The 23,399-nt window shown below is 47.7% G+C and overlaps 1 protein-coding gene across 1 annotated transcript in view; it reads left to right on the top strand.

The window, feature by feature from the left end:
* The window catches only part of Fa2h (fatty acid 2-hydroxylase), a 50,935-nt gene extending 33,436 nt beyond the window's left edge, over nt 1–17,499 (top strand). The window contains exons 3-7 of the mRNA XM_027933193.2: nt 5,153–5,295; nt 5,871–5,977; nt 11,481–11,653; nt 14,544–14,796; nt 16,105–17,499. Of these exons, the coding sequence (XP_027788994.2) occupies nt 5,153–5,295; nt 5,871–5,977; nt 11,481–11,653; nt 14,544–14,796; nt 16,105–16,184 (756 nt within the window). The 3' untranslated portion in view covers nt 16,185–17,499. The remainder of the gene's footprint in view (nt 1–5,152; nt 5,296–5,870; nt 5,978–11,480; nt 11,654–14,543; nt 14,797–16,104) is intronic.
* The last annotated feature ends 5,900 nt before the right edge of the window (nt 17,500–23,399 follow it).

Below are 23,399 nucleotides of genomic sequence, written 5' to 3'. Positions count from 1 at the left end.
CTGCAGGCCACATTCCTGGCATAGTCCAGACAGGCCCTCCTCTTCCTGTTGGAGTAGGGGCAGAGCTGGGAGGGGGAGGGCCCTGTGGTGCACAAGGTGTTTGGGCCAAGTACATCTGCTTCCTGGGGCCCAGCCTGGTGCTCAGGTCTGGGAATCACCACAGGACCCCTCTAACGGCAGCAAACTGCCCACTCTGGAGTAGTTTCTGGGCATATCCTCACCCTCATCCACACAGTCCTGCTGGGGGAACCTGAGTGCTGGACTTGACCTCTCTGAGTGTCAAGTTCCACAGCTGTAGGAGGAGGATTTGGTGTTTTATTGTGAGTGAGGTGCTGGAAGCCCCCAGGTGCATGGAAACTAGAAGCCTGATCCATGGCATATTCTCCCCTTCTTTCTCCCACCCAACCTCCTACAGAAGCCACAGACCTTTGCCATATCTTCCCAGTATCTCCCAAGCCTTAAGCAATTTCAAGGTCAGAGGGACCAGGACAAAGTGCCAGCTGGGAGGGAGAGAGGGCAAGGGGCCAAGGGGTCCCCAGCCCAGTAGAGTAGAAGTGAAATTTATTTTGAGTCACTTTCTGAACCTCATTGAATATTGCCAGAGAGCAGGCAGCTTCTGCCATTCTCCAGTCTCAAAACCAGTTCCAGCCAGCTGCCATATTGGAAATGACCAGCATGTGACAGGCATTGAACCCATTAGCACCCAGCTGAGACTGTTTCTGTCAGTGGTCAGGACTAGGACTGGAAGAGAGCTGAGAAAGGACACCCTGTCAGTACACGCACAAGTTAAACCAAGCTTTAGCACCCAGGTGACGTCCCCAGCTCTTGCGAAGTTGTATGGAGGGTGCTACAAGCTAGAGTAAAAGGGTAAGGTATTTCCCAGTGCAGGACTAATGAACCCCATCTTGAGAGTCACTTAACCTCTTGGACTTCAGTATTCTCATCCCCAAAACAGGAAGCAGGTCAGCTACTTGGGAGGGTGAAGCAGGAGAATCACAAGTTCAAGGCCAGCCTAGGCAAATTAGTGAGACCCTGTCTCAAAAAAATAGAAAGGGCTGGGGATGTATCTCCATGGTATAATGCCACAGGGTTCAATCCCTAGTAGTAGTAGTAGTAGTAGTAGTAGTAGTAACAACATCAACAATAAATTAAGTAAAATGAGGAGGAGGCCAATGGGCCTGGATTTCTGTACCCATATGGATGGAAGAGTGGGGCTGAGACCCTTGCAATAGGATTTTAAGTGTTGGCCTTTGATGACCAAGGGAGTTTTCTGCAGAGGAAGGGGAAGCATCCTCCAGAGTGCTTATTCAGACACTAGAGTGAAGTGACTCTCCCTGAGCATTGAGGATGTCTATCTCAGAGACATGTAATATGAGCTGGAGGTATGCCACAGGCAGCCTAGAGGAACTGACTAACAGCAAGCCGGCCATGTGGACAGATAGCCAGGGCCTGCTGGACTATCCAGGGAGTAACTGAAATCATGTCCAAAGGTCAAACGGGTAACAGGACATCAAATGACAAACCCATGTGTTGGGGGCGGGGGTGACTCTGTTCCTGCTAACCCAGTAAACACCTCTTTAGCAATCTAGTTCCCACCTCCATACCTGCTCTATTCCTGTTTCCATCACAGGAGGGTACGAGATTTAGGCTGGAGTCCCTACTTGATCAGATCACTGAGACATTTCTTCCAGGGTCTCAGCAGAATTATCCTTCTGAACCCTATGCCGCTTTCCACTTGCTTTACAAAGTAAGGGGGAGCCAGCTGCAGTGGCACCCACCTATAACCATAGAGACTCAAGAGAATGACGTGGGAGGATCACAAGTTTGAGGCCAGCCTGCGCTCAGCAAAACCCTGACTCAAAATAAAAAGGGATGGGGATATAGCTCAGTGGTAGAGCACCCCTGAGTTCAATAGGTCAAATGGGTCAATCGGTCAAAATCCACCCAAACCACTGCTAGGTAGAGAGAGATTCCTGCCTGGTCACATCCCTATGCTATAGCTAGAACTGTTTGTTTTTAAAGATAGCTAAGTCCAAATTAAGTGTACAAATGAAACACAGGCAAGGGGGGTGTCCTGTGTGACATGCAAAAGTGGGACAGATAAAAACCAGGGGTTTCACTTGGGACAAATGGTGATAAGTTAAGGATGTCTCTCATCTTACAGCAACTCTGGGGGAGACACAAAATGACACAGCTCAAAACTAATAGAGAAGATAGTACAGAATATTTTATTTAAAATAATTAAGGCAAACAAGAAGAACAGAAGCTCTCTAATCCCCGTGACAGGGCAAGACAATCCCATGTTTGAGGCCAGCCTCAGCAACTTAGTGAGACCCTGGGGATGTAGCTCAGTGGTAGATGGGCCATAGGTTCAATCCCCAGTACTGCCAAAAAAAAAAAAAAAAAAAAAAGAAAGAAGAAGAAGGAGGAGGAGGAGGAGAATAAGATGAAAACCAGAAGAAACGGAAACAGCCAGAAAGTAATATTTTAATACTAATCTAACACTCCAATATTAAATGTAGATAAACTGAACACTACAATTAAAAAGCAGAGATTGGACTGGGGTCTGGGGGTGTGGCTCACCCAACTGTATGCTGCCCACAAAAGATACACTTTAAATCTAAGACATATACATAGGTTAAAGGGAAGAGTGTTAAAGGTAGATCCTGTAAACGCCAAGCTTCAGGGAGCAGCAAGGTTCTATTAATATCAAAGGGGGCTTCAGGACAAGAGCTATTATAGGAACCAAGATGACTATTTCCCAATGGTAAAGGCACCAACTCACCAAGAAAATATAACTGGGCAACCTCCACAGGTGCCAGTCTCGGTTTCCCCATCTGCAAAGTGGTGATAATTTTAGTGGCTGCCTAGTTGGGGTGTGTCAAGGAGCAAATGACTTAATCCACATCTAGAATTTCATGCCGTGCTTGGCACATTGCAACGGTTCTGCCACTCTCAGGGTATTGCCCTTGGGACAGAGTTTTAAGCTCTCACCGTGACCCTGGCCCAGCTTATTTGGAGGTGAGGCTCCATAGGTGGCTCAAGATAAGATGCAAACACAGGCCACTAGCTGGTTCCTCCAGTTCTTTTTTCCTGGCTCTGGAGCAAGGTATGCAGGGATGCATGTTTAGAGAGCTAGGGTGGAGGAGTGGAAGGAAGGGGACAGCATGCAGCCAGTGGATCTATCTGCTGCTAGACCCAAGGGATGAGGTTAAGGAGACTGGGTTAGGGAAGGAGCCCAACTAGGTGAGGTTTGAATGGCTGCCTCTTTAGCTGGTGCTGGGGTGAGATGGCTTGGGTGACCTGGTTATCTCCCAGCCACAAGAAGGCAGCCAGCACCTGGGGCGTGGCAGGAGCCACAGCCTACTTTGGGCCTCTCCCCCGGACACAGGCACAGGGATAATGTCCAGTGGCATTACCTGCCTGCTCCTAAGCTGTGATGGCAACACGAGCTGTGACTTCAGAGGAGCTGGGAGCGCGTGAAGGCTGTTCCCTCGGAGGCCTGCTGGGGCTGAGCCAGCTTTGGTCAGGAGGCCTGAGAAGGGACGAGAAGGCTGGCTTTGGGATTGTGGTTGGCTCTCATTCCCAGGCTTGCAAGGTCTTCCTCCCTCCAACTGTCACTCCTGTCCTCTCCTCCCTCACCTGTCGCTTTTGTCCTTCCACCTGCTGTGGCTACAAACCTCCTTTGTATTGGAGATTGATTGAGCACCCACCATGTGCTGTACCTCACCCTTATTCTGACTATAGGTGGTGGGACAGTGCCCACAAGATTCACAGATGAGAAAACAGAGGGACTCTGAGAGGTAAAGACACTTGCCCAGGATCTCACAAAACTGGTAAATGGCAGAGCCAGGCTTTGAAGGTCATCCCCTGACCTTCATTATTTCTTCATCCCATATTCATGTTCTTTACTGTTTGGGGCTCCAGATTAATCCTCTTCAATGCAATGAGTCATCCTAAATCTTCAAGGATTTCCCAAAGGTGTGGACTCCAGTTTTTTTTTTAATTAAATTTTACTTTTAGTTGTTGATAGAACTTTATTTTTATTTATTTACAGTGGTGCTGAGAATAAAACCCAGTGCCTCACATATGCTACCACTGAGCCACCACCCCAGCCCCCTGACTCCAGTTTTTAAAATCTGCCTCCCTATGAGTAAAACCTTGTGAGCATGTTCTCCATTACATGCTCATTCTAATCATCTATAAATTATTTGCTTATGCCAATGTATGCATTCTGTGCATTAGAACACATTCACATGTGGGTTTAAGGTGGGATGAATATATCTCTAATATTTTCCCCCTGCCTCTGGGATTGAGCCGGTGAATACTGCTGGGGTATGCATGCATCATGCGTAATGAACACTTAATGCAAGTGCCATTATTACTTCCATTTTATAGCTGGGAACACCAAGGCTAGAGGAGTCAAAATAAATTATTTGGAGAAATTATTCTCAATTATTCTCTAAATAATTTCTGATTAAGTACTAAGCTTTATGAAGCAAAAATGGTGTCTTACATTCCTGTTGATTCTTTCCAGCACTTAGTACATACACACATGTGCTCGCTTGCGTGCTCTCTCTCTCCTTCTCTCTCTCTCTAACACACACACACACACACACACACACACACACACACCAAATGTTAAGCAAATTGTTAAATGAATGATTATTTGAAAGGGTGAATGAAGAAATTACCCAGGCCAACACAAAGAAGAAAGCCCATGTTGGAGGGGAAAGGCCCTATTTTGTTCTTGATATAGAATATACTGACTCCTATGTTGCAGGAGTTCAGAGCAAAACTACAGGTTTCCACTGTGGCTGAATCCAGGTGCTCAGGAATTCTGCTTCCAGCTGTGGCCTGGCCATCCTCTGTGTAAACTGAGTCCTTAGGCAGGCTCTGCTAGCAACCTCATCAGGAAGCTCACTGAACCAGCTTAACCAGCTTAGGTCATGGGATTGTTCTGGATCCCATTGCTATAGCCAGGAGTTGTGGTGTGCGATCAGTTCTGGATCCTGAATCAGGAGGGTGGGTAGTCCTAACACAATGCATGAGCCGAGAAGTGTGAGGAATGGGTTGCTATAAACAGAAGATGGGGGAATACATGGGGGAGTGGGAAGGCATGAATATACAGGGTCCACCTTGTCTCTTGCAGGACCTGGTAGACTGGCAGAAGCCTCTCCTGTGGCAGGTGGGCCACTTGGGAGAAAAGTATGATGAGTGGGTCCACCAGCCTGTGACCAGGCCCATTCGCCTCTTTCACTCAGACCTTGTCGAGGCCCTCTCCAAGACTGCCTGGTGAGCCTTGCAAGAAATCTGTGGTTGGCTGTCCTTCTTTCCTGATAGTGCCAGTCAGTTACAGTAGAATAGGCAATCAGGTTCCTCCCTGGAATATAGGGATGTACTCTAAGCTCTTGGGGGGGGTGGGACATGCCATAGACATAATCTATTCCTGTGCATGATTTTGTCCACTCACTCAGTGTAACCAGAAACCACTTTGAATGCCACCCCTAGTCTATTCACATTCCTCTTCTGGGTTAGCAGTCCCTAATGCCCATAGGAAAAATTTTACCTGCAATTAGCTCTTCTGCCACAAGAGGTCAGTGTCTATCCAGCTGCACAAAGTCAGCAGCAATGGGATGAGGTTCTTTTCTCCAAATGACACATCTCAGACAGGGGTAGATGGACTCACAACCTGTTTTATCCCCCTATAACTCCCACTAGTGTCCTTTAACTCCAGGTCTCCGATACTTTCTACATGTGCTTTCTACATATGCTACATCACATTGTCCCCTCCCCAGTTGAACTAGGGAAACTGAACCCGATGGAACCCCCATGCATGTATCTCTCTCACCCCGATGGCTCTCCTGCAGGTATTGTGTGCCCATCATCTGGGTGCCCCTGATGCTGTACCTCAGCTGGTCCTACTACCGAACTCTTGCCCAAGGCAACGTCCGCCTCTTCACATCGTTCACAACAGGTAATACCAGGTTCCTTTCAGACTTGTTCCCATGGGTCCTGGAGGCAGGAGATCTGTGTGTTCCTTCTCTTATGCCTATATTTCTAAGAGCATAAGACCCCAAACAACATACCAAGATTCTAAGTGAGGCTTATGTATAGAAAACTTTGAAACATTTTGGCAGACTTCTATCCGACCCCAAAATGGATACAAAACTCAGCAACACATCAGCAGAAACTAAACAAAGTCATTTCCCCAGATGGCATAGCAATAAACAGGTTGGGACACGGGCGGCAGGGGTGTTCTCAATGAGTCTAATACCAAGAAATATAAAACCTGAGATTCTTTGTCAAGAAACTAAACAAGGGAGCTGGGATTGTAGCTCAGTGGTAGAGCACTTGCCTAGCATGTGTGAGGCACCACATTCAATTCTCAGCACCTCACATAAATAAATAAAATAAAGGTCATTGAAAACTAAATATATGTATATATTTAAAATATATAAATACATGTAAATATAAATATATATAAATATATTTAGCATATTAATATATTAAAATAAATATATTTAAATATTTTTAAAATATATATGTTTATATAAAGAAACTAAACAAAGCCAGTCACAGTGGAGCTCACCAGTAATTCCAGAAACTTGGGAGGCTGAGGCAGGAGGACTGCAAGGTTGAGGCCAGTCTGGGCAACTTAGCAAAACCTTATCTCAAAATAAAAAATAAAAAGGGCTGGGGATGTAGGAACGTGGTGGAGCACTTGCATAATGTAGCACAAGGCCCTGGGTTCCATCCCCCGCACAGCAAAAGTAAAAAGAAGAAGAAAAATAAAATGAAATCATTTTACCAGGTGGCACAGCTGAGAGCTAGACTCAGACTGGTCTGCAATCAGAGCACAGATCAGCAGAGAACCTGGGAGAGAGAGATCTGGGAGGGTCCTAGCACATGTCCAAGGCAAAGGACTGGGCAGCAGATCCCTACCCTAGGAGTAACACCACTCCCTCTGCTGAGCACTCAGCCCGGTGCTTTCCGGGGACTGGCTCATGGAGCCCCCTTAGCCCAGCAGCCCTATGGGAAGGCACTGTTATCATCCCTTCTTGAGTCTGAGGAAATGTAGTCATTGCTCAGTGTGTCTGTGCTTCAAAACATCATGCCAAACACAGTAAGCACACAATTTTATCTACCAATTTCAAAAAATTACAAGTAAGTTTGAGGAAATAAAGCCTCTCAGATGTCAAGCAAGGTATCCAGGTTCCTGTGGCCCAGGATGTAGAGACAAGGTGTCCAACAGCTTCTAATCAGGGGACAGAGGACAGAGAGAGGGGTTGACATGGGCCCTGTAGGACCAGGTGTCTCAGGGTGGCCATTCTGCCAACCTGCCCCACAAACTCACTGCATAGCCTTCTGGTATCCTGAGCCTCCACCTGCCCAGGTGGTCTGTCTGGCACCTCCGGGAGGTATCAGGAGTACCATGCCTCTCAGGGGGGCTTCCTCTGCTGATCACAGTCACATTCCTGACTCTGAGCCCTGCTCAGTCTACCAGGTGCAGGTGCTGACTCCTTCCCCCTTATCCCAAGGCTTTGCTCCTGCTCACCTCCCCCAGGGGCAGCAAGTCAAGGGCTTAAAGGTTTAAAGAGGGGCCATGACCACAGCGATGGGAGCCTCCGTTTATCCGCCTCACCCAGGATGAGGCGTAGATGAGCAAGTTGGAGGCAGCCCCCCTCCAAGCCAACCCAGAACTGCTGCTCCCAGTCACCAGGGGTCACCGTGTGTGCCCTGCGAGCCAAAGTCAGCCTTTTCTGCCCACACTGAATAGCTCAGGCACAGCACAGGGCCTGTTGCTCAGAAGGCCCCTGGCTGAATCGCCCACTGTCCACCCAGAGCTCCCCTAACAATCACTGACAGTGGCAGGGCCGCCAGGGCTGGCTGCCGGAGGGGGAAGGGGACACTGAAGCTTTGGCCCAGATCCCTCTGCCGGATTCCTCCCGAGATGCCACTCAGTACCAGCTCCAGCCGGCTGGGCAGACAGGGTGATGCTGGGGTGAGGGGGCGGGCAGAGGCTTGACCTATAGGAGGGGACTGTTCTGCATGGCAGGGAGGGCAATTTGAGGACTCCTCAGCAGCACAGGCCTCTGCAAGCAGCTAAGATGTGCCTGTGTGGTCCAGTGTGGAGGGCCAGTAAGCCTGTGACCACGAGACCAGCAAGGTGGCATGATCCCCCAGCTCGTCATGCAAGACACGAGACATGGAGCACATAAGAGCCCACAAAGCAAGGCAAGGGGATACTCAGAGGAGTCCCAGTGCCACCGCTGGACAAAGGGATGATCTAGAATCAGTTCAGAAGAGTCAGGGTGCCAGTAAGCAGTGCAAGCTGAAGGGAGACACTAGTTCAAGGCTGAATTCCTAAATGTATATATGCAGATACTTTGAAAAGCCAGCTATATTCTGCAAATTCAGAATGACCCCCAGGGCACATTAGGACTGTCAGGATTCCTGAGACAATGTTAAAGGAAGGCCCAGCCAGAACTATTGCTGAACAGCATCCTGGGGGAGGATGTTGGCCTCCAATGGGATTGTGCCAGGGGAGCCCTGGCAAAGGTCAAGGCCAAACTCTGCAACCAGGGACTATTCCTGTGTGTCTAGTCCTATGTGTCCAGAACTATGTGACAAGGAAGAGTACCTTCAAGGTCAAGGGAGAGCCAGAGAGGAAACTCCTTTTCCCTCAACAAGAGACCCTGTAGAACTCTGCTGGGAGAATCGAAAGAGAAAGGGTAAAAGTAGGACTCTCGGAATTATTAATATACAATGAGGTATTATTTGGTTTTTGTTTTCTTTTGTTTGCAGTATTGAGGATTGATCCAGGGACACTTTATCACTGAGTTACATCCCCAGCCCTTTTTAAGATTTTTAAATTTTAAGACAGGGTCTCACTAAGTTGCCCAGACTGGCCTCAACCTTGCAATCCTCCTACCTCAGCCCCCTGAGTCACTGGGATAACAAGCTTGCACCACTGCTCATGGCTATATATAATATTCTTCTTATAGAACCAAACACATATGCTTATCGTATAATCAGGTATTATATTACCTCCACCCTAAAAACAGCCCTTCAAGGTGGATAAGTATTTAACTGTAGGTAAGGCAGATCCGGATTTGAAAGCAGGTCTGCAAATCCAGAGTCCGTGTTCTCTGCGCTTCACCAGAGTGCTCTGAAGGACCCCAGAGGAGTCAGGACTTCCCTGGAAGCTGGGCCTCTTGCTACCCAGAGCTGACCAGCCAAGGCCAAATGGCTACTTGCAGTCAAAGCCAGTGAAGCTGTTAGGCAAGCCCCTTGGACCAAAGGTGGGCATGGCAGGCCCGGCTGACAAGAGGTGTTAGAAACCTGATGAGAGAGATGCAGCCTTGGGGTTGAATCTTGGCTGCATCACATGTCAGTTCCATGGAGATTCATTCAGACATCAGGGTGGGGCTTGGCCTGAGTCTGGCCAAAGAACCTCCTACCTTTCCAGCCTTTCCTCCTTCCTCAGCAGCCACCATGGTCATTGGTTCAGGGCCTGCCAGAGCCTACAGACAGCCCCAGCCCCTCAGAAGAAGCTCCTTAACCAAGCCCAAAGCTGCCTCCCTCTGGGCCTGCCTCTGCCCTGGGAGTGGCAAAGGTCTAATCTCATCCCCACAATGAGGTTTTCCTCTGTTATTCTCTGTGCCCTGGAGATACAGACCCCACCCCTAAGATTCTTAACACCTAGTGGGTGGAGGTGGAAGAGAAAAATGGCCCACAGTACAGTGCAGTTCCAGGTGATGTAGGCAGGTGGAGTAAGAGGCAGGAACAGCCGGGTGGGTGAAGGCATCTGTATAGGCCTCACTGGTGGGCTGGATCTCCAGGGCTAAGGCAGGCAGGGGGATTCCAGGGAAGGAAACAGGAGCAAAAGTACAGAGCTAGGGGGAAAGAATGCAGTATATCTAAGGAGCCACAAGTGATTTAGTTTGGCCCCAGTAAGGTGACAGAGGCCAAACCTCAGTCAGGGCTGTGGTCAGCAAGGTCAGATCTTGAGACCTGAGTGCTCTGCTGTGGAGACTGTACTTTGCCTAAAGGCCATGAGACACCATGGAAGGTTTTAACAGTATGTGGAGGTGGGGGGTGGGGTGGGGGTGGGGGTGCTGGGGTTGCCATGGGGCAAGAGGTGATAAGATAAGGTAATGGGATTAAGAGCACCAAAATGACCCTAGACAGATTGATTTAAGTTGAGGTGAGATCCATATACCATCAAATTAGCCATTTTAAAGTCTGCGGTTGCTGGGCACAGTGGCGCACGCCTGTAATCCCAGCTGCTCAGTAAGCTGAGGCAGAAGGATCACAAGTTCAAAGCCAGCTTCAGCAACTTAGCAAGGCCCTAAGTCTGTTGGACATGGGAGAGGAGGCAGGTTGAGTCTGGCTCCTTTGGAAATGTGAGAACCCCTCACTGAGGAGGGAGCCCAGGAGGAACAGCCTAAGGGCAGAGGTGGGTGGCAGAAGAAAGAGGAGGTTGACTGGCTTCTTTGGGGGGATGTTAGCTATGGGGCCTGTGCACACATGGAGATGCCCAATAGCAAGCAGCCATCCAGGGGAGGGTTGGAAGTATAGACAAGGGGGTCGTCAGCATGTGGGGAGTGGCTGAAGTGAGATTGAGCAGAGAGGGTGGAGAGGCAAGGCTCAACCCTGGGAACAGAGGCAGAGTTTTCATGAGACAGCCTGAGAAGGGACAGATAGGCGCATCAGAACTGCACACTCTATGCAGGTGGTGTATATGGCACAAGAACTGTATTTTGATACAGCTGTTATGTAGGAAGAGAAAGTAGGGCCGAAGCGAAGGCATGTGGGAGAGAGAGGGAAAGCTCAGAGAGTGAGGACAGACACAGAGGAAACTGGACCAGAGCCGAAGGGACAAGGATTGAAGTCCTCGTGAGGTCAAAGGCAGAGTGGAGTGGAGAGAAGTAACAAGAGTTGCAAGGGCTGCAGGGTGTCCCCCCCCACCACCTTTGAAAATCATTAGGTCTGTCCAGCCTTCCCGCCCCCATCCAGGCCCATCTTGAGTTTTCTCAGGTCTTCCTCGGATGCTGTGATTTCAAGTCTTGTCTGCTGAGATTTCTACTTGGGTTTTCTTGCCCTTCCTGCCCATGGTCCCCAATCTTCCATCAGTAACCCCTGTCTCTACTGGCTTTGTTGGGATTGTCTCTTCTCACCCATGCCACTGTGGCAAGGTCACCCATCCAGGCAGCAGCCCGGCATCTGGCCGTAGCTCTGCTTCCTACGTCAGCCCTCTGGCCCTAGCACCTTTGCTCTGCTAAAGAGCCTCTCCCAAGCCTAGTACAGGTCCTCACAGCCTCTTCCCAGTTTCACCCAAGGCCTCCAACAGTGTTTCCTGGCAACAGCTCCCCAGCTGCCCAGGGGTGATGAGGTGGGGACATCCAGAGCCACCAGGCCTTGGTGTACCCTGGAACCCATCAGCTCTGATTCAAGCCTCTCTGCCTCTCCCGCAGAGTACTCAGTGGCTGTGCCTGAGTCTGTGTTCCCCGGCCTGTTTGTGCTGGGGATGTTCCTCTGGAGCCTCATCGAGTACCTCATCCACCGCTTCCTGTTCCACATGAAGCCTCCCAGCAACAGCTATTACCTCATCACGCTGCATTTCGTCATGCACGGCCAGCACCACAAGGTTAGTAACAGGGCCCACCACCTGCAGCTATAACCAGCCCCCCAGCGGTGGATCTTTCTTGGAGTCTGATGTTGGGCTGGAGTGACAGGAAACCAAGGGTGTTTGATATCGCTGAGTTGGATAACTGGATTGGGCAGCCTAATCTGAGCCAGGTGGACAGAGGGAGCATGTGTCTGCACAAACTCCATTGTTATTTATTTAATTGTTGGTTCCGGGGATTGAACCCAGAAGCACTTTACCAGGGAGCTACATCCCCAGCCCTGTTTATTTTTTATTTTGAGACAGGGTCTCACTAAGTTGCTTAGGTCCTTGCTAAGTTGCTAAGGCTGGCCTGGAACTTGTGATCCTCCTGTCTCAGCCTCCCAAGTTTCTGGGATTAAGGCGTGTGCCACGTGTGCCACTAGGCCCTGCCCCATTGTTATTGACCCAGGTACTCTGCATGCATCATCTTCTTCAATCCTCACAATAACTCACCCATTCACTCACCCAACATGTTCACTGAGTGCTTTCTATGGGCCAGGCCCTGTGCTAGAGGAAACAGTCAAAATCCTTGCCCTGAGGTGTGTGTGGGGGGGTACCTCCTCCTCCTCCTCCTCCTCTTGAATCTAGAGGCCCTTTACCACTGAGCCACATCCCCAGCCCTTTTCATTTTGAGACAGGGTCTCCATAAGTTGCTGAGGCTGACCTTGGACTTGTGATCCTCTGTCTCAGCATCCCAAGTCACTGGGCTTACGGGTGTCATGGCACCCGGCTGCCCTTGTGGCTCCGTTCCACAGACCAGGAAACTGAGCTTTGGGGAATCTAGGGAACTCCACAACCCACCCAAGGTCACACCTGGCACTGCCAGGATGTTGTGCCTCATTCTGTGGCCTCTGGCATCTGTGCTCTCAAGCACTCACCCCCTTGGGGCACTTCAAGGACTATGTGACTTTAACAGAAGTGGGGACTAGAAGCCAGATCTGCCCTGTACTGTGCTGTCTTTGTCCTTTCCCAGAGTGAACCCCAGGGAGTCCCCACCATATAGACTTCCCTGAACATTTACATCTTCCCAAAAGCGAGTCCTTAAACTGGGGATGTAGCTCACTGGTAGAGCACTTACCTAGCACGCAGAGGGCCATGGATTCAATCCCAGATACCAAAAGAAGGAGGAGGAAAAAAAAAAATAAAAGTGAGTTCTTTTCCTTCACATTCTATTTCTTGCTGGGCATGAATCAGAAGATATGGCACGGAAAATACTTTTAGGACACAGTTCAGATGTAGAAAAAAGAAGCAAAACTTTAAGACCCTTATATTGCTGATAATGCACTTGGGTTTCGTGGCAGCAACTCAGCTTCACTTGTCTGAAGGAGTTCAGTCAAACTCAGGATTTTACTGACCTACTGAGAGAGTTGTCAGGTGGGTGGATGTGATACTCATCCTGTTCTCCCAGAGTGGATCTGTATTCCAGGGGTCCTATGTAATAGCCAGACTTGGTTGTGTGGCCAATCCTGGGCTGACCTGTCACTCAGGTATGCTCTAAGAGTTGCCAGGCCCCACCTGGCCAGTGCCCTTACTCCAGGTTGACATTCAGCCCATCTGACCCCTTCTCTCCCAGGTGTGCTGCATCTACAGCCATGTCCGTGCCCCCACCCCACCCACCACCCTGTGGCTTTTGCAATGCCTGTCAGATCTGCTGCCTGCTGTGTTAACTTCACCATCCTCAGAGGATGAAACAACTTCCTGAGGATCTGCTGAGGTCACCCTGGGGACCCAGGGGCTGTCTCAGTCTCCCTTTCATAGACACTTCCACACCAATATGTCTAGGCCCCCCGCTGCCTCACCACACCATGAAGACACGAAGAGCCTGTGTAGCCTGTAGCCACCTGGGCTCCAACAGGAACCTCTTCTCAGATGTCCAGGGCTATCTGAGGGTCCTAACACAACTGTGACTTGCAGCTGGCTTAGACCCTCACAAGAGAAATAACCCACACCCTTCCAGCTCCACTTTCAGTGACGGTAGCTTGAAATCAGCTCTGGTAGAGGCATTTTCACCATGAGAATTATCAAATGCTCCAAATCAGGGCTCACTCCTTCCCTCTCCCTTTCTCCCTCATCCTCCCTCTGTCCTTTTTCTGAGAGCTGGTTCTCTAGCCCTGCACGGGTCCCGTTGCTGCTGGTCTGAGTGTAGGAAGACCCACATTGTCTTCTCTCTCTCTCTCTCTCTCTCTCTCTCTCTCTCTCTCTCTCTTTCCAGCCCACAGAGGGTCTCTCATTTTTCAGAATGCTAACCAAGCAGTCTAAAGGCTTACCAGAGCCTCTGAGATTTAACCAAGGGCCTAGCCCTTTTGTTCTCTGGTTCACTGTGATACCTCTTGGAAGAAGAGGAGATGGTGGTGGGGACGTCTCCAGGGTCAACTCTGTCTCTCTGGTCCCTCTGTCCACCACCAACTGCACCAACCCCAGCTCACTGAGGTCCCAGAAGACTTCAGGCCTCAGTCTCCTCCAGAAAGACCTTCCGGCCAGGGGTGCAGAGCTCCTGTATAGCACCAAATAAGTTCTAGAATCTGGTAGCTTCTGGAGAATGCAGTGGCTCTGAGCTGTTGGCACATCCTTACCCATCCTGCCCACGTCACACCCAGTCCTGCTTTCTTGGGAAACTTGCCTGATCTCATCCTGGTTTGAAACCGGGGAGCAGCACCCTCTCTCTAGGTCTTTCAGGCATGGTGGCCCTGCCCTCTATAAAGCTGCCAAAGATGCCAAGCCTAACCATGACAGATGGCTGTCCTCTCACCGGAATGTCTGGCTGCTCCACCTGATCCTCCATGGGGAGTATCTCTGGTTCACCATTCCATGACCACAGAGAGGCCCTGGGGCCCAGGGCTGCCTCTGACACCCAGGCCTCTATCCACAGGCACCCTTCGATGGCTCCCGCCTGGTCTTCCCCCCAGTGCCAGCTTCTCTGGTGGTCGCCTTCTTCTACATGGTCCTGCGGCTCATCCTGCCTGAGGCGGTGGGAGGCACTCTGTTTGTTGGTGGTCTCCTGGGCTACATCGTGTATGACATGACCCATTACTACCTGCACTTCGGCTCTCCACACAAGGGCTCCTACCTGTACAGAATGAAGGCCCACCATGTGAAGCATCACTTTGCACACCAGAAGTCAGGTGAGGACAGGTCCCGCTTCCCTTGTTCATTTGTTGATTTATTTGACAGCTGCCATTGAGTAGCTACCAATATCCTGGCTCCATTTAAAGTACTGGGCACACACAACGGGCTCCCTCTTTACCACTTTCTGGTGGAAGTGGCTGTGCAGAGACAGGCAAACAAGGAAGTCAATAAATGGCAAAGATGATTTCAGACAGTGTAAGCGCCATAAAGAAAATAAAGCAAGGTGGTATTTGAGGAACCACAGGGGTGGGAGGAGGGGCCAAACACAATCCAGTAAAACATTATGTGGACCTTGTGTGTGCTTTTAAACTTTCTGACAGCCACATTAAAAAGGAAGAATAAACATGAATGGTTGGAACTTTAATGCTATATTTACTAAACCCAGTAAAAATAACATGTGATTAATATAAAAAAAATCATTAGTGAGCTATCTTGCATTCTTTCTCTTATACTAAGTCTTCAAAATCCAAGGTGTTTTTTGCACCAAAAACACATGTTGATGGATGTCAAATCTTCACTGGGAACACTTGATCTTTATCTAGATCTTATAAAATCTAGATCCGCAGGCGTAAGCTGCTCCAGACGTGCTTACATGCTTTCTAGTAACCGAATTGAGTATCCCTTTTTCACATTGAAACTGAATTCGAATGGGATAAAGTCCGAAATTCAGCTCCTCTGGAGCTGTTGCCACATTTCCAGTACCTAGTGACCACATGTAGCAGCTAGAGGACAGCAAAGCTCAAAACAGAATGGCCCAGGAAGGGATTACTGCAAATACCATTAGAACTGAGGCCCAAATAAAGAGAAGCCAGGGCTGGGGTTGTAACTCAGTGGTCGAGCACTTGCCTAGCAGGTGTGAGGCCCTGGGTTCAATTCTCAGCACTGCATGTAAATAAATTAAAGATATACCAACAACTAAAAAAAATATTTAAAAAAAATAAAAATAAAGAAAAGCCAGCATCTGGGAAGGAGTGTGCCAAGAGCAAGGTTGGTTTGGCCAGCCCTGGGGCAGAAGCTGGCCCCATAAGAGGTGAGAAGGGCAGGGGAGAAGCAGGCAGAGCCAGGCAATCCCAGGGACTCGGGCTAGACCAGGAGCTTGGGCTTATTCCCACTGTACCCTGGGGAACAGAAACTAGAAACAAGGTTGCCTTGTACTCCTGTCCTACCAGGGCGGCCCTGGCAGACAGGGCAGATGTTGAAATCTTCCCTGCACACCCTCCCTGCCCTGGCTCCCTTCCCGGGTAGGTTTATCTCTGCCTCTTCGTCAGTACTTTACCTTCTTCCCCACTTGTCTCCCTTTCTAGGATTTGGCATCAGCACTAAATTGTGGGATTACTTTTTCCGCACACTCATCCCAGAGGAAGCCCACCCAAAGACGCAGTGACAGCTCCTCCCAGCTCCTCCATTCTGCCCTCAGCCTGGCTGTGGCCCCGCCCCCACCCTCCATCCAGACCCTGCTAAGAAGGTTGGTTTGGCCAGGCAGGATGGGCTTTGCTGGGCCCTGGGTAGAGGGTACCAAGGAGACTCTGAGGCAGGACTGCCCTCCCGGCTCACCATGGGAGGATCATGGCCTCTTGATGGCCAGGTGGCCCTCAGGGACTGGCTCCTTCCCAGAGCATCCTGGCCTTTCCACTGGCATCCTGGCTCAGCCTCAGCCCATAAGACTGCTTCAGAGCCTAACCAACAGCCCCAAGGGGCATGAAGAAAACTGACCCCTGGGGCCAGATCTGGGCCCCCTCTGTGCCTTAGCACCTTGGGCTCCCTGGGAGCCGCCTCGAGCGGTGGAGGGACCAGTGTCACAGCAGGGGCAGGGTGGTGGGGCCTGCCGCTCTGCCTGCCCCTCCTGCACTTCCTGAAGAGGGTTGGATGGCTCTGAGGTGAATGAAGGGCTCTCACAAGAAGAGACAGCATGATGCCTCCCACAGGCCTCCTTGGGCCCCAGGGCAGCCCATCTAGCCCCTACCACCACAAATGGCTGCTCACACAGCCGGCCCTCCCCTGTCTGTGCAGAAGCCTAGGGTGTCTGGCCTCTGCCTCGAGCCGGGCAGGTGCCCTGGCCCCTGTCTTTGGGAATCACCAGCTGCTCTAGCCATCTCTCCTCTGGCCCCAGAGCCACAAAACTTCTTCCCCAGGGAGGCTGAAGAGGCCCTTCCACTGGTGGCCCACCCCAGCCCCAGCCATTCTTGGCCTCCAACCTGGCACAAGTGGGCCCCTGTGACCCCACTCAGGACCCGCCCAGCCAGTGCCTCCTGAAGCCAAGGAGGAGCCTTCGTGTGGTGCCTTATCTCCCGCCCCACATCCCACACCCTGCAGATGAGGCTCCATCCAGACTTCCTTGTAACCAAAATCCTCACTGCTCCTGAGAGGGTCTTATTTATAAATGATAGAACTGTCCTCAGTCTGGCCACAGACCAAGCAGCTAGTCAGACAGCCCTGTCTAATCCTACATGTCAAACTCATGTAAAAATCGCTTTGCCCTGTTTTTGGCCCCTTCTCACCCACAGACCATTACTACTTGAAACTTGTTAAAAACTCGATGCGTGTAAAGGCTAAAGAGAAGCAGTTCGACCGATCCTGTGATTTGTACTGTTTACTGCGAGGCTATTTAAAGATTTTGGAATAAATATACAAAATTACAGTTGTGAAAAAAAAAGATGTAAATAAATTGTATATTTTGAAAAATAAAACATTGAAAAGAAGCCTGCAAGGATTCTTTGTTGTTTGTTGATGCCAACTCCATCAGACTCCGTGGTGACTGGGAAGTGGCAGGGGGACTAACAGGGAAAGGATTTTATTTTATACTGACCAGGTTGTGTAGAACTGCTGGGGCCAATAAAAAGCTGACCGGCTCTTATGCTGTTACTTGGATTTATTACTGTGTTTAAATCCTCCTTAGGTGGCATCTCCCCTTATTGCCTGCATCCCAGGGGATGGCTCCCGCAAACTCCCTGGATATGGCCACTGGGGAGGGGTCTCTTCTGGAATTTATGCAACCCTAGCTAAGATTCATCAAGAATGTTTAATGTTTGCTGGGCGTGATGGCACACAACTGTAATCCCAGTGACTCAGGAGGTTTAGGCAGGAGGATCGAGAGTTCAGAGCTTCAGCAACTTAGCCAGGCTCTAAGCAATTCAGCGAGACCCTGTCTCTAATAAAATATAAAAAAGGGCTGGGGATGTGGTTTTGTGGTTAAGCATCTCTGGGTTCAATTCCTGGTACCAAAAAAAAAAAAAAACACATTTTTTTTTTAATGTTTGTTCAGGAGAAATGTTGTTTACATTATGATCTGTGTGAAGTAAATATGAGCAGGGTGCAGGGGCACATACCTGTAATCTCAAGTTCTCAGCAGGCTGAGGTGGGAGGATTTCAAGTTCAATATCATCCTGGGCAACTTAGCAAGACCCTGTCTCAAAATTAAAAATTTTTTAAAGGCCTGGGAATGTTGCTCAGTAGTAGAGCACCCCCCACCCCAGGTACTACCACACACACACACAAAAAAAAATTTTAAATAAAAAATTGACATGACCCTCAGTGATCCTATCAATCTGCCTCACCTGATTCTCCATCAAAGACCCAGCTGGCCAAGGACAGGCCAGAGCTGTTGTGTGTCTAGAGGGTACATCACTTTGGCTTCACAGACCTGGGGCTTTGGAGCATTTCCTGGTGGACCTGAAGAACTACCCTCTTAATTCTGCTCCGTTCCATTCCTCTGTTGCCTCTGGTCTCTGATCTCTATTTTTGAACTTCGTACAATTTCTTACTGTGCCCAGCACAATGACCAATTTGTAACAAGGCGGATAAATGCTAGTCTTCTCTCCACCAGATCTCCAGCCAGTATGTCTAATGGTTGCCTCTCAGCCTGTTTCCTGGCCTCTGCTGCCCTCTGGTGGCATCAAGGAGCCCTTCCCCTTTATGACTGCCTTCACATGACTGTTTCTTGAAGCAGGTACCTGATTTTTAAATTCCAGTACTTTCCCACTTTACCTGTTCTCTTGATTTACTTTCTTGTCTCATTACAATTTGTGAGAGGAAATGTGTATAAACTTACAGCTCTAAGTTTCCAAAAAGCTACAGTGGTTGCAAAGTTTCAACTGGAACTTTCTTTACATACAGTTAGGTGTTTTGCATGAATGAATTTTAGTTACAAAGGATGTCACAGGATGAATGTAAAATTAGAAGATGCCAGGACTCTCATCTGCAGAAAGAGTCCATCCCAGACAGCTATAACAGAAAAGAACTCAGAATAAAATCTCTAGTTCTAGAAAAAACATAAAGGTAGAATCCCAGCTTCATTTAGGTCCTTGAAACGCAAGAACATAGGTGCAGGTAGTGTGTTGGGGAGGTTTGGGAAGGGAATGGTGGGGAATATTTCTTTTTTAAATATTTTTAAGAGGGTACCGAGGTCTCACTGAGTTACTTAGTACCTTGCTTTTGCTGAGGCTGGCTTTGAACTCATGATCCTCCTGCCTCAGCCTCTTGAGCCACTGGGATTACTTACATGCATGCACACCATGCCCAGCAGTGGGGAATATTATGTGAAGATGAGTATAAGTTCTTTATAAGCTCTGCAAGGCCATCCTGAGAAGCATAGAGGATATCTGCCAAAATTGTTCACTTAAAAGACAAGAAACTAGAACATTTGCTCACCAGCGTCCACCCTTATTGGTTGAGGATTGTGTTCAGGAGCATCAATTCCTCCCTCTCTTACGGGCTACCCCAAGACATACAAACTCTCTTAGTCCATTTTGTGTTACGATAACAGATGCCTGAAACTGGATAGCTTATAAAGAAAAGAGGGTGGTTTTTTTTTGTTTTTTTTTTTTTTGGCAGGGTGGGGGGGGTTGTTTGGATTTTAGGGATTTGTTTGGGTTTTGTACTGGGGATTGAACCCAGAGCACTCTACACTGAGCTGCATCCACAGTCTTATTTTTTAGTTTGAAACAGAGTTTCACTAAGTTGCCCAGGCTGGACTTGAACTTGTGAACTTGCAATTCTCCTGCCTCGGCCTCTCTAGTCGTTGGAGTTACAGGTGTGCAACCACCACACCTGGCTGAAGAGAGGTTTATTTAGTTCATAATTTGAGGGACTGAAATTTCAAGATCAGGTGGTCCCATCTGCTTGGCATCTAATGAGGGCTTCTGGCTATGCCATAGTATGACAAGTGGCAGGAGCATGTAGGAAAGAGGGATTCAGGGTTGGTGCCAGGTTATATAACAACCTGCTGTTGTGAGTTTTTTTTTTTTTTTTTTTAATATTAGTTGTAGGGGCTGGGGATGTGGCTCAAGCGGTAGCGCGCTCGCCTGGCATGCATGCGGCCCAGGTTCGATCTTCAGCACCACATACAAACAAAGATGTTGTGTCCGCCGAAAACTAAAAAATATATATATATATATTAAAATTCTCTCTCTCTCTCTCTAAAAAAATATAAATAAATATTAGTTGTAAATGGACACAACACAATGCCTTTATTTTTATGTGGTGCTGAGAATCGAACCTGGGTCCCGCCACTGCTAGGTGAGCGCTCTACTGCTGAGCCATAATCCCAGCCCCTGTTGTGAGTTTTGATCTAATCCTACAAGAACTAGAATTCCCACAAGACAGCAGTACCCATCTTAAGACCTAATCACCTCTCTTACAGTCATCACCATCTTAATACCTTCCTGGGGAATTAGGCTCAACATTGAGTGCTGGTGGGAACAAATCACAGTGCAAGCCAAGAAGATTCCTTGGCTTTAGTAAGGTTCTCAGGCTAAAGCAGGAAGATGAAGACATGCACTGGAAGTAGGATGTTGTCAGTACAAGTTGGTGTGGGAGCCCAGCATTGTGGCATGCACCTATAATCCCAGCCTCAAGAGGCTGAAGCAGGAGGATCACAAATTCTAGGCCAGCCCTGGTGATTTAGCAAGACCCTGTCTCTCTTCCTAAATGGCAGTCCCAGTAAGAGCCTTACCTGCATATCCACGTGTCCAACACAGTTTTGTTTCCATCATCAGGTCAAAAGCCGTCAGTATCTGACATCATTATAACTGAATTACACCCCCAGCCTGGTAGGTTTTGTTGTTGTTGTTGTTTCAGTTTGATAAGGTTGGTAGTAAGGTCCCCACTTTCACTTGTGATTTTTGTTATTTTCACCTTTTCTATTTTACTCGGTCTAGCTAAAGTTTTGTCAGTTTTGTTAATTTTTTTTCAAAGAACCAACTATTAGCGTGGAACAGTAGTGCATGCCTGTAATCCCAGTGACTTGGGAAGGCTGAGGCAGGAGAATCTCAAGTTAAAGGCCAGCCTCAGCAATTTAACAAAGCCCTAAGCAATTTAGTGAGACCCTGCCTCAAAATGTAAAATGGATGTGGGATGTACTCAGTTGTAAAGCATCTCTGCGTTCAATCCCCAAGACCAAAACAAAAACGAAGAGCCAACTTTTGGTTCTGTAGATTATTTTGACTTTAGTCTTTACTATCTCCTTTCTGCTGGCTTTGAGTTTGGTTTGCTCTTCTTCCTGTCCCTTAAAGTGTAGAGTTGGGTATTGAGATTCTTTCTTCTTTTTTTCACTCTAGGCATTTACAGCTGGAAACTTACCTATGAACCTTGCTTTTGCTTCATCCCATAAGTACTGGAAATTCTAAAAATATTTTCTAATTTCCCTTGTGACTTCTTTGACCCACTGGCTGTTTAAGAGTGTTTCTTAAGTTCCATATGCTTATGAATGTTCCTGCTTCCCTTCTGTTATTGATATCAAACTTCATTCCATTATTGTTGAGGGACATAATTTATACGATATCAATCTCTAAATTTATTGAGCAAGAGCTGGGGATATAGCAGAGTGGTAAGAGCACTTGCCAAGGATGGGTGAGGCCCTGGGTTCAATCCTTGGTACCACAAATAAATAACTAAATTTATTGAGCAAGATGTATTTTCACTTCCTTGAGAAAATTTTCTCCTTAACTCATGGATTATTTAGAAATATATTATTTGATATGTGGTTTGCAAACATTTTCTCCAGTCTATAACTTGTGTTTTCATCCTCCTAACAGGATCTTTGCAGAGCAAGTTTTAAATTTTGATCAAGTCTGACATATCATTTTTTTAATTTTATGGATAAAGTTTTGTGTGTGGGGAGGAGGTACTGGGGATTGAACCCAGGGTCTTGCACATGCTAGGTAATTGTTCTACCACTCTGCTAAATCCCCAGTCCTGGGTAATGCTTTTAGTATCATGTCTAAGAATTCTTCACTTAGTTTTAGATCCTGAAGATTTTCTCCTATGTTTTCTTCTAAAACTTTTTTAATTTTTAAATTTTTAAAATAACAATTCTAAGATAAATCCAAAGAAAGTGGGAATTAATTCGGAATAGTGTGTACGTTTTTTAGTATGAATAACCACTTTTATTAAATAGACTCATTTAAAACTTTTTCAAAAATTTACATTTTCTTGCTGGGCGAGGTGGGGCACCCCTGTAATCCCAGTGGCTCGAGAAGCTGAGGCAGGAGGATCTCAAGTTCAAAGCCAGCCTCAGCAAAAGTGAAGTGCTAAGCAACTCAGTGAGACCCTGTCTCTAAATAAAATGCAAAATAGGGTGGGGGATGTTGATCATTGGTGGAGTGCCCCTGAGTTCAATCCTCAGTACCGCCCCCTCCAAATTACATGTTCTCTATAGGAAAAGAATCTTTCACCCCATTTGCTCATTTCTCTGCACTTTCTAAAAGTTTTAAATTTTACATTTAAATATATGATCTAGGGCTGGGGATGTGGCTCAAGGCTTGCGGCCCGGGTTTGATCCTCAGCACCACATACAAACAAAGATGTTGTGTCCGCCGAAAAACTGAAAAATAAATATTAAAAAATAAAAAAAAAATAAATCTATGATCTATTTGGGTTTTTGAATAAAGTATGCAGGTTAGGTCAAGTTTATCTTTTGTCCAGTTATTCCACAGCCATTTGGACACCATATATCTAACAAAGGATTAATATCTAGGTTATAAAAACTTTCAAAACTCAACAGTAAAAAAAAAAAAATGTTTAATGGGTAAAAGACATATAACTCCACATTCACCAAACAGGCTACACAGATGGCAAACGGCACATGAAAAGATGTTCAACATCATTAGGCACTAAGGCAGTGCCAATTAGAACCACTTCCAGATATCACTACACATCTAATTAAAATTACTAAAACGAAAAATAGTACTAAAACCTCAGTTACCCAGGAGGCTAAGGCAGGAGGATGGTAAGTTTAAGGCCAGCCTGGAGAACTAGGTGAGGTCCTGTCTCCAATAAAAAACAGAAAGTGTATAGCTCAGGGTAGAACATCCAGTTCAAACCCTAGTACCAAAACAAACAAATAAATACTTTAAAACAGTGACCAAACAAAATACTGATGAGGATGCAGAGAAAGTGGTATCTGCAAATCACATGTGAAAAAACAAGCTCAAATGTTATGCACGGAATGATTCCATTTCTATCAGGCAAGTGCACCCACTGGGCAGTGACTGTTAGTGTTGATCTCTAAGGGCTAATATTCTCTGGACCATTGCCCTGGGCAGAATGGTAGCTGCCTCTTACCCTTGAACTTCATGCTCCAAAACTCACTGTGGAATCTGGC

This window comes from Marmota flaviventris, chromosome 18, assembly GCF_047511675.1.
Source record: "Marmota flaviventris isolate mMarFla1 chromosome 18, mMarFla1.hap1, whole genome shotgun sequence".
In the NCBI taxonomy this organism is placed as follows: Eukaryota; Metazoa; Chordata; class Mammalia; order Rodentia; family Sciuridae; genus Marmota; species Marmota flaviventris.
This window is presented reverse-complemented; position numbering and strand designations above follow the sequence as displayed.